At 30.1% G+C, this 13292-nt stretch overlaps 2 protein-coding genes across 7 annotated transcripts; both read right to left on the bottom strand.

Moving 5' to 3' along the window:
- Positions 1-900: 900 nt before the first annotated feature.
- On the bottom strand, positions 901-4113 carry LOC105116260 (Pentatricopeptide repeat (PPR) superfamily protein). Of its 3 annotated transcripts, XR_840501.1 has the most exons (3): positions 1997-4113; positions 1683-1768; positions 901-1649 (listed from the first exon to the last, which is right to left on the bottom strand). XR_840501.1 is itself a non-coding variant. In XM_011013526.1 (2 exons), the coding sequence occupies exon 1, from the start codon at positions 3880-3882 to the stop codon at positions 2002-2004; it is 1881 nt and encodes a 626-aa protein (XP_011011828.1). In that variant the 5' UTR covers positions 3883-4113; the 3' UTR covers positions 901-1768; positions 1997-2001. The 3 variants fall into 3 exon arrangements, 1 of the variants encoding a protein (XP_011011828.1); XR_840500.1 differs by lacking the exon at positions 1683-1768 and having other exon boundaries at positions 901-1664; positions 1844-4113; XM_011013526.1 differs by having other exon boundaries at positions 901-1768.
- A 4761-nt stretch (positions 4114-8874) lies between these two features.
- LOC105116259 (universal stress protein A-like protein) lies at positions 8875-10390 on the bottom strand. Of its 4 annotated transcripts, none has more exons than XM_011013522.1 (4): positions 10078-10390; positions 9566-9687; positions 9319-9437; positions 8875-9155 (listed from the first exon to the last, which is right to left on the bottom strand). In XM_011013522.1, exons 1-4 carry the CDS (start codon positions 10256-10258, stop codon positions 9047-9049), a joined length of 531 nt encoding a protein of 176 aa, XP_011011824.1. In that variant the 5' UTR covers positions 10259-10390; the 3' UTR covers positions 8875-9046. The 4 variants fall into 4 exon arrangements, with proteins under 4 accessions (XP_011011824.1, XP_011011826.1, XP_011011825.1 ...); XM_011013524.1 differs by lacking the exon at positions 10078-10390 and adding an exon at positions 9724-10071; XM_011013523.1 differs by lacking the exon at positions 10078-10390 and adding an exon at positions 9743-10071 and having other exon boundaries at positions 9566-9709.
- Positions 10391-13292: the final 2902 nt, after the last annotated feature.

The following is a 13292-nucleotide window of genomic DNA, read 5'->3' as shown; positions in this document are numbered from 1 at the left end:
TTGGTAGAAGACATTAATCTTTTCGTCGTGTTATTACTATTGTTGTTATTATTATTGTTATTGTATTATTGTTATCTATAATTTATACAATAAACCTCCTTGTGGTTCGACCCTAGTTTTGCTGAGTTATTTATTACTTTGACACTCCTGCACTTGGAAAAAGATATCAATCTTTTGGTCGTGTCAACACTACTCTTTTAAAAAAATCCATATGAGCTTAGACATTTTTTAGTCAAAATACACATGAGCTTAATTGTGCTATTTTTTTAATTGTTTTTAATTTTTTGATATTCTAAAACACAATATTTTAAAATCAAATAATTGCATTATATTTTAACAATTATATGATGATACCATGATAATGCTAGTAATTACTTTATTAATAATTATATACTATCCTAATATGCATAATTTTTTTATATAGTTTTTTCATGAATATTGAATGGGAATAAAATATCTAATTTTTATTATCGTTAAGTTTTTATATAATTTTTTCAAATAAGTTATTTTTCTATTTCTACATATATCCTTATAAAAAAATTAGAGTATAATTTATTTTTTATTTAACATGCTTTTAAAATTATAATAAATGTTAGTTAAAAAACCATGTAGAGAATAATGTTTTTCCATAAAAAATATATATAATAAATTATTTTTAAGTAGAGAAATTTTTAAAAAAGATTTATAAAAAAAAATACGTGCGGGACACGGGTGTCTTGATAGTTGCTTGAATGAAAAGAAAAGCTTTTTCATGTCAGATGCGCATTACTCCCCAATTTTGTTATAAAAATAATGTGACCTTCACATATCAAACTTCTTATTAAATTAAATGAACATACAAGAAGTTTTTGCTTTGTGCTTCATCATAAAAATAAAAGAAAATTAAAATTAAAATTAAAATTGAATCAAATCTATTTATTAATTGAAAATGAAATCCACAGCGTGGCTCTTTGTAACCTACCATATTAGAGAAGCCAAATGCAAATTATACGGGGCGTTTTGATGTGAAAAATGATCTACAAACTAGAAATATGTTTCTGTTGTTGGACGACAGGAAGACTGCAGAGTTATGGTCTGTGGCTACTTTGGGCATCTTTTACAGTGTGAATATATCTATTTGCTAACTAGAATTGTTCAGAACATAGGCCCCAAAGTTTAGCTAAGAAAGCCCAATAACTTGGCCGAGATCCGACCCATGTGAAAATAATTACCTAGCCGAGGTAACTTTAACAAATAATTCCATTTTGTTGGGAAAATAAATTCACGGGAAAACATGGAGGAGATTTCCCTCACGCACACCAAATGATACGCTATGCAGCGCTGCACACACTAAGTGCTTGGATGTTTTGGCTGGGTTCCACCTCCACCTTACGCCACCATCCAACCCCAGCCCACCAAGCAACAAATCAAATACTCTCTCAAGCCCTGATACGATGACTGCTTTGTGGGAGAGCCTTAATAGTTGCCGGCCTGACTTGACTTGATAAGTGAATCAGCTAATTTGAAGTATGGACCGAATAATTCAGTGGAAAAGGCACCTACTACACTTGCTAATGATGGTGTTGCATGCTTTGCTTGCTGTTCACTTGCTTCAATTTCAATGTAATTCAGGATATGAATTAGCTTGATTTCTGTGACAATCTTTCTACTTGTTAGCTTGATTTCTGTGAAAATCTTTCTACTTGTTAGTTTCCATCATGCAGGCATCAAAATGCAGACTGAACAAGATGGTTGTGAAAAGAAAAAGTTTCATGAGATAGTATAGTATTTTATGACACTAATTCTTTTTAGGAATTCAACACTTTTTTATTGTAGGGTTTAAATATTCTATAGAAGATAGTACCTTACAATCCACTTTTTCCATCCTCTATCCAAAATCCACAGCCAACACTGTGATATGATTGAATGCCAAGCGAAACTGCAATGTCAGTCTTAAATTCCCAGTGATCATCTAGCCGGCGAACAGTTGTAACCTTCCACTCAAAATATTGATCATTTATGTCATTCAAGAATAAGTTTTTCTTTGACGAGCCCCACATTTTTCCTTAAGCCATCAATCATGTATTTGCAAGTTAGGCTATTTGGTGCAAATCCAACTTTCAGCATCCGTTCTTGCAGCTCCATGAACTTGGCCACATCACCATCTTCACAAACAATTCTGACAAGTGTACTATAACTCTCACAATCAAAAATTTGAAATTCCTTGGCAAACAATACCAATAACGATTCTGCTTTGCCAGCATCCTTTTCTCTGCAGTACCCATGTATCATGGCTCTGCATATTTCTGGATCAGGTTGCAAACCAAAATGAAGCATTTCTTCCATCAACTTTTCAGCCTCTATACTTCTGCCCATTCTACACAAGCAGCAGATGAGGGCTTTATAGGTAAGAAGATTTGGGTTTATGTTCCCAATAACAATCTCAGCTTTTAGAGATAATGCATCTGCTACACAATCACTTTTGCAGAGAGACTCGATGAGTTTATTATATATTTCCACATGAGGTATATAACCACGCTGAGACATTCTTTCCAGAAGAGTCTTTGCTGCAAACGGTCTATCCTCTTCACATAAAGAAGCTACTAGATAATCATAAATATCTGGTGAAATTGAAACACCAAATTTCTCAAGCTCCACAACCAAATTCAATGCGGAAATTAACCAACCCTCTTTCCTGTATCCTTGAATAAGAACCCGACAAGTAAAACTATCAGGGAAAATCCCATTTCCTATCATCTCATACAACAATGACTTAGACTCTAGCATCTTTCCTTCCTTGCAATAACCACAAATAAGAGTATTATATGAAACAACATCTGGATTCAACCCTCTGTGAACCATTCTATGAAGGAGTTGGTGAGCCTCTCTCACCCTTCCTTCTTTACAAAGGCCATTCATTAATGCAGTATATGAAACCAAATCTGGCAAGACACACCTTCTATACATTATCCTGTACAAATAAAACGCATCACTCAATCTTCCTCTTCCACAGTAGCTATTAATCAGCGTATTATATGTCACTATATCTGGCTCAAAGCCCTCTTCCTCCATCTTCTCCAAGAAATCATTCATCTTATTGATATCTCCATCCTTGCAAAATAGATGGGTCAGAATATTAAATGTATATGAATTCGGGATAACACCAACCCTTCCCATCTCTCCATAAACATGCCAGCAAAGATGGATATGATTCGACTTTAACAATCCATTCAGAAGATAATTGCAAGCAATCACACTAGGAACATAACCAACCTCTAAAATCTGCATAAAAGTCCTAAAACCTTCTTTAATCATACCCACTTTCACATAAGCCTTAAGTAACAAATCAAAAATAATAGGATCCCAATTACAGTCTTGACAACACAAAAACAAACATTGAAACACATCTTCATCAGAATCTTTAACCAACAGAATCAATTCAGTTAAGAATTTCATAGCTTGTTCGAATTCTTTAGACCAAGCTAAAACATGAAGAATAAGACAATAGTTAAGAGTAGAGGGTTTGAGACCCAGATCATTTTTGACCCAGTTAAAGAATGTGAGAGCTGAAACAGAATCGGACTGGCATCTCAATAAAACCCTAGAGATTTCATTGGCACCCAGATGATGAATAAGACCCTTTATGTCATCATTTTGTAGAAGGGTTAAATGGGTGTTGTCTCGTTTAAGAGAGGAGTAAATGAGATTGACAAAATTGTTGGGGTTTTGATTTTCAGGGAGGAAATTGTAAAGTGGATTTGAGAGAGAGATGGAGTTGGAGTTTTGTATTGTTTGAAGAGAAGAAGAAGAAGAAGGTACTAAATTCTTAGGAAGTGTGTGGTTTTGTGCATTAGATGCAAAGCTTTTTGAGTTTTTAAGGATTCTGATTGAAACTCTATTCATTACTTGCTAACTAACAGAGCAAAACAAAGGAAAAGGGGTGAAAAATAGAGGGAGATAAAGAGATAACAACCAGGTTTTGGTTGAGTTGGAGACTATAATCTATCAGATAGGGAGGACATGGAATTCCCTGTTCTTCGTTAATTTGGTGGTGCTACTTTTTGTCGATCACTTGATTGACTTGTATTCTTTTGTCATTGCAATGGACTTCCGTCCGTCTCGCATTGCTTTGCCTTTTAAATAACCTCATCCATCAAAACAGTACAGTTTTAATTTTTTAAAATAAATTTAAATTTAGTTTTAACTGGGTTATATATTAATTTATTAGATTGACTAGTTGATTTTAAGCCCTTTTTTTTTTCACCCTATCTATGCCAGTCATAACTGAATTTAATAATTATAAAAATAATTAAATATAAAATATTTATAATCTATAATTTGTTTTATTTAAGGAACAAGACTTTTCACTTTTTAATTTCGGTGCTATTTAATTTTATTTACTAACTCAATGCAGATGTTGAAAGATTATCATAAAAATATAGATTAGTATTTTATTATTGTTAATAATTTCAGTAATCTTATTACAGTATAATTAGAGATGAATTTTTAGATATTTTAGTTTTATATACTTAACAAATTCTAGCATTCTAAAATTTTTTGGTACTATAATATTTGGTATCAAACATACTTTTGCTATTTATACGAGGTCAAATAAATTATTTTCTTTAACTACTCTTAATCTTTCTTTTAAAGCAGTTTATTTATCATAGTTAATGAAATGAGCAAATCTATCATTAAAGGATTCTTCAATTGTCAAATCCTAGTAACCAGAGTTTAACTCAGCTGAACAAGATAATAGGAATAAAATACTACTCAGTTGTTAAATTTACTTCTATGTTTGAGGAATATAAAATTCATGAGTTGCTGGTTATTTAAACAACTTTATTCTTCATAAATTCTAACTTACTCTGATAATGTGATTTCATGTGAGCCCGTTCTTTATTCTTTATCTTTTCTCTTAATTGGGTGTAATAGACTTTAGGTGGAAAATCTATGTTCTAACCTATAATGTATTAGGCAATTTATAAGTAAATATATAATTAAATGCATGATCATTATGCATATGTCAACGCATATTGGATATGGATTTAAGAAAGATTATACTCTGATAATGTGATTTCATGTGAGCCCTTTCTTTATTTTATATCTTTTCTTTTAATTGGGTGTAATAGACTTTAGGTAGAGGATCTATGTTCTAACCTATAATATATAGGACAATTTATAAGTAAATACATGATTAAATGCATGATCATTATGCATATGTTAACGCATATTGAATATGAATTTAAGAAAGATTGAAAAGATTAATGGCATCAATTTGCTTATGTTATTTCTTGTCAGAAGTAATTCTATTCAAGTTGTTGCTTTGAATCATGTATATTAACAAACATATTTTATACAAAAGATAGGTCAAAACCCTTTTCCATAATAAAACTAACAAGTCCATTACATTACTTTTTGGAATACAAGAAAAGGAAAAGTACATCAATCTTTTTCTTTAACCATTAATCTAGTCAAAGATAGGAAAGCAAAAAAGCTATGATTCTTAATCATCGCTATAAAAATATTGGTCTTATTTAAGCTTTGATGGTAGCGGATGATTTCCTCTCCAACCTTTTAGTCATTGGTTCTTAGAATCTAGGCATATGTGATAGCTTCATCTATTCATTTATCCATCTTGGTCATCCTCTTTATGAGTAAACCATTGCTTTGGTTCAAGGTATTGTTGTTAATGTTAATCTAATCTTTATGTTTTTCTAATGCTATTAACTTCTTTTTCAAATGCTTCATCTTTTCTCGTTCTTTGTCAAGCTTTATTCTCGGCACCTTGATTTCTTTTCTTCTAATAATTAGATATGCTTCAACATCCTCAATTACCTTACCTTTTCCTTTAACCCTTGTTGTTTCTTGTATTTTAGCTAGTTTGCTTTTCATCATCACATATTTTTTATTAAGCTTCTAATATCTCCTAGCCCTATTTACCAATTCTACTTAAACTCGTGCAAATTTATCCTAATAATATTCCATGTTTCCTTGTCAGTCATTGAAGTCATACTTTAATGCTTCAACTTCAGAGTAGTTTTGCATCCAGTTTAGACCTAGTTCTCCTCTCTTTTTCTTATATTCTTTCCTTGTAGCATTTTCTTTACCTAGTTACAGCTCTAGTATTGTTATTCTTGTATCTTTGGATTAAACTTGCCTGTCTAGAAATCCCCTTTCTTTGTCTTTTTTGAGCATTACTGCTTCTAAATATGCTTTGTCTATTTTGCCCTAACTCAACTCTATTTAGAGTTTTTCTACTTGCTCTCTCAGCTCCTCCCTATTATTGATCTTTTTTCTTTTGATAGACTCTTTCATAACTTGCAAAAGTCTAGTTTTAGAATACAATATCCTAGGAACAATAGTGAAAGTCAAATCTCTCCATCTTGTATACTCCTCACTTGTGCTAGGGTCCTTCAAACTTTCAAACTCTTTTTTTTTTTTTATCATAATGAAGTGATTCCAATCTAGTTTGATAATTTTCAGGACCTTACATGCATATAGATTTTTGAATGACCTAGAAAATCAGGTAAGTCCAATAGTTCTTGGGATATACTAAATGTCTTCTAGTTTTTTTACCACAAGGGACAAAGTATAACTTACATAATTTGTAATCCCAACTAAAGGTACCTAATGCCTTTGCCTATAACTCATTAGAACATCTCCCGCTATGACCCACAAGGCTTTCCATTTAAAATTTCTACTAGGTAGCTCTTACAGCTTTTGTATCCAATCTTGATTGCCCAAGTTTCCTCATTCTTTTTCTTCCACTAATTTCAAATACCTTCAGTTAAACCACCAAAAATTATTGAAGATTAATTCTCTATTTTAATATGACTTACCATTTATATCTATAATAACTGAGTGCAACATTTTATTGCCTCTTTTCTAGTTTTTCTATAATAGTCGAGGATTAGTGTGGTTTTAGCCAATATAGTAGCAATAAGGTTAATTTGGATGCTTTCATAGTCCATAAATGTAGCGGCAGCTTTTAAACTTATTATACCCGTTAAGCTTAGAAACAACACTAGGCTAGATATACCTAAAGCAATTAGTCTATCTCTTTGCATCAAAGGTCCATGTTGTGACTTTTTCCTCTCCAACTCAACTTCTAATAGTTTCCACTCAACAAAATAACATTCTTCTCTAAAAATTTAGTCAAATTAGGAATTTTAAGCAGTTTTGACAATTTAGAAATTATTTTGTCATCTCTCAAAGGGAAATAAATCCTATACAAATAGTTGAGAAATTCCATCAACATTTCATATTCTCTTATAATTGGATACAGATCTACATTTTCAAAAGAAAAACACTTATAATCAGGATCCTAAAAGTGAACAAGAGCTCTAATAGTCAAGTTTAATATTTTTACCCTCATGATTTCTATCGATCGTCCATCCTTCCTAAAAATTACAACCTCATCAATATTTTAAACATGGGCCATCAATTTCTTCAGCTCATTTATGGTGCAATTCAGGGTCTTAATCTGTGGTAGTTTTCTTACATCACATCTAGGGCATTCTTATTCTAATAGTCGTAATAATTTAAAATTTTTCTCATATTATATAATGATAAATTCAATAGTTGTGGTCATCTTATTGTTCACAAGTCCTATAATTTAAGATGCTTAAATGTAAGTTTTAGTTCTTTTATATGAGACAAATGGTAGATTTATTATTTGATTTTAGTGTTAGATGCATATATGTTTGGTTTTTTTTTTTTAAAAAAAGACTAGACATGCTTGGTTTTTTGTTTTGTTAAATATCCATTAATTTTTTTTTCCTTTTTTTATTTTGAAATAAAATCATCTTTAAATCAATTCTTGACCTTTTTTTCCTTTTCCTTTTTCAATTTTTGAATAAAATTCTCTTTAAGTCATTGTTTTTTAATAATATTAGAGCTTTTATGATAATATTTACAATTACTTTATGAATAATTATGTATTAATTTAATATGCAAGTTTTTTTTTTAAGTTACTCATTAATATTGAGTGAGAATAAAATATTGATTTTTAATTTAAATTTTAAATATAATTTTCTCATATTTATTATGCATAAAAATAATTGATTCATGGTTTTTTTTTTTAGTTTTGGAATTAAGATTTACTTTCATAATCATAATAACTTTTTACTTAAAAAAAAAACAATACTTATCTTAACGAACGCATGTTTTTGTCAAAAACAAAGAAGAAATACAAGAATAAAGAAATTAATTGTTTAATTAAAAATATATATTTTATCCTTTTTTTGATCAAGTCATTAGAATTTTTGCAAATATATTTTTTTATTGTTATTTTTATTCAATAAAAGGATGCTACTAATAAAAAAAGAAATATTATTTTCCAAACAAATAATATTACATGAACAAGAAAGAGATGATTTTGATGAAAACATATTTTTCCTGAATCATTCGTTGTTTTATTTTTATTTTTTTCATTTTCTTAGGACAATATTGTAATACGTTGCTTGGTTAATAGAGGAAACTTGCTTTATTAGATGAACAACCTAGGAGAAAATACGAATTTCCCAAAGACTGACCTTTTAAGGACTTCCATTGGAACAGTTTATATTCATCAAGAAAACTAGACTACATAAATAAAGGGATTCAAGAGGGACTTTTTATCACTCGTCTTTCTACAAGGGAGACTCTTCCATATCGTATCATATCACTATTGATTTAGTTTATGAATGAGTTGATAAACCAAGTTCATCTAATAAAGACACTTTGCTTATTTAGAAGATACTTGAACAGCAACGCTTATGCACATGCCAGGCATCTTGCTACATTAGGAATCGCCTGCCTCTAGCAGGAAACTAGGCTAGGCACGCTTGCAAACAAAGCTTACCCATCCAAATCAGCCGAGGAAACCAAAAATGGAAGGCTAGGCTAAAGACATGACCACGAAACCACGAAAGGTACGACAGTTTCACCAAGGATATGGACTTTCATTTATCATCAGCATCGGCAAGACATATATCTAAACAGGACAACATTCACATGTGCATGTTCATAGCGTTCATGATCTTTCAATACAGGGAAAAAAAGACGATTCACAATCGAGATAAATTCAGTCATCAACAGGATCCTGAGGAGTTTCATCAGCTCTACGCTTAATTGAGATCACTGGACATTCAGCATGCTTCTGGCAAAATTCACTCACTGTTCCCACAAAAACCCTGCAGGATAGATCAACACGAGAGATTTCAAGATATCTGGGATCCCATTCAAAAGGACAACCATGAAAGCACTTGCCTAAGGAAACATTTGATATGTGGAATTTCTAGTGAAGTCATAATTGAAAAGTGTCAAGCATTCCATGAATGCAAGGACTGAGCAAACCTCTGAAAAGGGCCAAGACCGCGACTTCCAACAACCAGGAGATCTGGCTGGACTCGTTTTACTTCATGGCAAATTACTTCCTTGGGATCTCCTTTCTTCATCCATGCTTCACAAGCAACCTAGAAGCATTCAATGGAAAGAAGGTGAAGCTAAAACTAAAGGATTAAATACAACCAGTCCAGTTCATTGATGTGAAAAGTGGAAATGAAGATAGAAGTGAGGTCATGCGTAGGAAATTGACTATTACCCCAATCTCATGGCATCTATTGACAAAGTACTCCAGCAGATGAAGTCCCCTGGTCCTATTCCTATGCTTCATGTTTTTAAAATCCTCAGGTGAGGCATACAAGCTATCCATGTCATCAAAACCTATTGAAAAGAAAGTTTTATCCATGTCATCAAAACCTATTGAAAAGACAGTTTTAGAAGAAGAAGAAGAAGAAGAAAGAGTTGCAAATTTAGGAATGAGCATAAATGGAGGTTTCACAAGCTGTCCATAGCAGTTGTGTTGCTTCATTTTTTTCACATTACTAAAGAAAGCTAACATATCATCTTCGAAACGAAAAACGCTGAAATATGAACACAGTTGAATTTAAAGAACAAAATTAAATGATTACAAGGGAAAAAAAAACAAATATGATCCGTCAGATTATTTGGATTTTTGTTTCTTTATCCAATTCCAAAGCACATCTCACTTCAAAAACCCTAAAGAAATTCGATAAAGATTATTTAATAAAAAGAGAGGGAGATGTAGAGAACCATCCTCGTCAGGGACTTGAACATGGAGGAAAAGAAGCTTAAAACCAGAGGTATTGGATCGAACGATCTTTTGAATAGTCCAATCAAAAGCTCCGCTGCTACTAATCGATGCGTGTGGATACCCTTTTATTGTTGACTCGTTCACTCCCATCAATATCCGAGTTGCCTCAGCACCTTCCATCTTCTCTAGGTAACTCACTCACTCTCCTCTTCTCTCTCTCTCTCTCTCTCACTTCATATAAGCACAGGGGAGGCGTTGTTTCGCAATTATTGGGGCCCTAGAGGAGCCGAGCAATCTAATGGGCGTAGTGTACATATACAGGAGTGGGATAGTTTTAAAGGGAGGAGCTGTTACTAACGTGCGCTTCAGGCAGTTAACGGCAATGACTTGTTAGCTTTTGCATTTAATTGCTTCTTCTTCTTCTTCTTTTTTTTCTCGAAAAAAAATTTAAATTTAAATTTATTTCTTTTAAATTATTTTGCATTTAATTGCTTCTTCTTCTTCTTCTTTTTTTTTTCTCGAAAAAAAATTTAAATTTAAATTTATTTTTTTTAAATTAATTATTTTAATATTTTTAAATCATTTTAATGTTTTTAGATTATTTTGATGTGTTGATATTATAAAATAATTTTTAAAAAATAAAAAAATATTATTTTGATATATTTTTAAATAAAAAATATTTTTAAAAAATAACTGGTATTATATTTTTAAACATCTATTAAATTCTAAGGATAAATTTTATAGAGTATATAACTACTCATATTTATTTTAAACTAGATAGATATAATTAAAAGATTTAAGGTGAAGATTTGTTTTATATTTATTGGATTTTAAATTTTATTTTTTTCAATCATCTATATTAGTTTATGACAAGACCAAATGATTGATGTCTTCTCCCAAGTGTAAAAGTGTCAAAGTAATAAATAACCCGACAAGACAGAGTAGAGGTTAACATATAAATTACAAATAACAATAACAATAACAATAATAATAATACGTTAAAGAGGACTTTGAGATGTAAGATTAATGTGAGGATTAATAACGATAAAAACAAATGTCAAGATTAGATGATCCACTAATTGTATTAAAAATAAATATAATATAAACTCTTTTTATTACTCGATTAAAAACTACACACAAAGGAGGTTCCAATAAAATGATTTGTCATTAATAGCTTGTTATAAATTGTTAATATAATCATATTAATTATCTTATTTAAGTAACACTAAACGTTCAAATATTGTTAGGAATTCTTGATGCTAACTTATATTAACAATAAATCAAGTTTCTTTCATAACACAAGCATATGTTATACCATACAATTGGCTATAAAAGTGATAAGTATTTGTTATATCAAGTATTATATAACACAAATCTAGATTAACCATTTAATAAACAATGTATTAAGAATTAATAAGATAAAAATGATAAGACATGTTAATAGCAAGTTGTTTAGAATATAAACATTGAAGTCCATTTTGAGTTTATATTATATTTATCTTAACACCATTAGTGAAATATTTTCACCATAACATAATAAATTTAGCTAAATATAATGAAGAAGAGAAACATAAATAAACAACATAAGAACATAAGTATAGCAAAGAAAATGAAAAGTATAACTAAAAGATTAAGAAAAATATAACATGAAATAAAACATAAACATTACAAAAATATAAAGAAATAAATAAAAAGCATGATCTTGATCTGAAAACCAATATACCTAAATGCATGAAAAATGCCTCTTTTTATATGCCAAAATTTAAAACTGTTGATTTGATGACAAATTATTAAGTGGGTGACTACATCTTGACTTAACGACAATTCTTATCTTCTTTTGTCTCAACTTTCCAACAAAAAAAAAAGAGAGGTTCTTGCTAACATCCGAATTTGAACAAATAATCTCTATAAAAGTTATAAGAAATTGTCTCAACTTTGCAACAAAAAAAAAAAGAGAGGTTTATTTAGATTTTTAGAACTCGAGATATGAGCCGAATACTAAACAGTATCTAGGCTACAGGAAAATTTTAGAATTTTCTTCTGATGTTAAGATTTGGACTTCCAAATGGTAGAATTGAGTCTTGGACTTTGATTTGGACTTCCAAATGGTAGAATTGAGTATTGGACTTTATGAATGTTTTAGGCTTATATCTTATCTTTTTATCCATATAAACCAAACTGAAATCCAAGATCTATAACTCCAAATATAACCTAATGACTGAACAGTGTTCTAGTTTGAATTGAATCAGCATCTCTTTGCTAAGTTTAGCTTTTTTTTTTCTTTTTTTCTTTCAATAGTTAATCCCATCAATCAATCCTTTGAATTGTGAAATATGCTTGCATTTAAAAAGAGCATTTACTATAAATTAAAGCTATTTTGTATTATCAAACTTGTTATTATAAAACGTGCTCTAGTTAAAGAGTTATTGATACTTCAAGTGCAAAATGATGATATAAAACCTTGATAAAAATACACTTTTAAGTACTAATCAATTTACTATAAATTTTTTCAAATTGGCACCGCCATCTAGTCTTCTTTCAATTATATCTCCATTGGTGTTAGTAGAATCTCTTTATTCCTTTTAACTTAGGTTATGTTTGTGTTGATCTAATATGTAAAAATAGAGTAATCAACCTTATACTAATTAGCTAATTAATCATCAATTTTTAACCAATTATACTATTTATTCATTGTCTTCTTTCTTTCAATAAGGAGATGCTAAAATTATGAATTAAATCCAACAAAAAAACAGAGAGCAACCTCATAAAACCAAATAGAACATGGGTGTTCCAAGATCTCAAACTTTAAAATATATATATTTATTCTAAGTAGCACCACACAAGAACAAAAAAAAAAGAAAAAAAGAAGAAAATAAAACATGAATAAAAAAGGATAAATAAAGCAAGAAAATAAGTAAGTACATATAAAAAAAAGAAGAAAACAAGAGTTTTAAATAAACATAATGTTAGAAAAAAGATAAACTGAGTAAATTACAAAAAGAATTTGTATAGATAAAGTTGATCATCTTACCAAATAGTTGAATAACCCTATTTATATCAGTATAATGTTTAAGTTTTACCTAAACATCAAATTCTAATCGAATACAAATTATTTATATCAAATAAAGAGCTTACATATTTAATCTTGCTAAAATCTAAACTTCTCCTTACTAATAATCACATGAATCATAACTAATTTGCAACTTTAACTAAT

This window comes from Populus euphratica, unplaced genomic scaffold (assembly GCF_000495115.2).
Source record: "Populus euphratica unplaced genomic scaffold, PopEup_1.0 scaffold889.1, whole genome shotgun sequence".
NCBI lineage: Eukaryota > Viridiplantae > Streptophyta > Magnoliopsida > Malpighiales > Salicaceae > Populus > Populus euphratica.
Note: the sequence above shows the minus strand (reverse complement) of the source record. Positions and strands in the feature narration are given on the sequence as shown.

What these genes read in the sequence shown, in the direction of transcription:
- LOC105116259 (XM_011013522.1), bottom strand. Translation starts at nt 10,258, where the DNA reads ATGGAAGGTGCTGAGGCAACTCGGATATTGATGGGAGTGAACGAGTCA. An exon ending in ATAGATGCCATGAGATTGGG is followed by an intron (nt 9,438 to 9,565) that starts GTAATAGTCAAT and finishes GAATGCTTCTAG; the next exon opens with GTTGCTTGTGAAGCATGGAT. An exon ending in GGTCTTGGCCCTTTTCAGAG is followed by an intron (nt 9,156 to 9,318) that starts GTTTGCTCAGTC and finishes TCTATCCTGCAG; the next exon opens with GGTTTTTGTGGGAACAGTGA.
- LOC105116260 (XM_011013526.1), bottom strand. Translation starts at nt 3,882, where the DNA reads ATGAATAGAGTTTCAATCAGAATCCTTAAAAACTCAAAAAGCTTTGCA.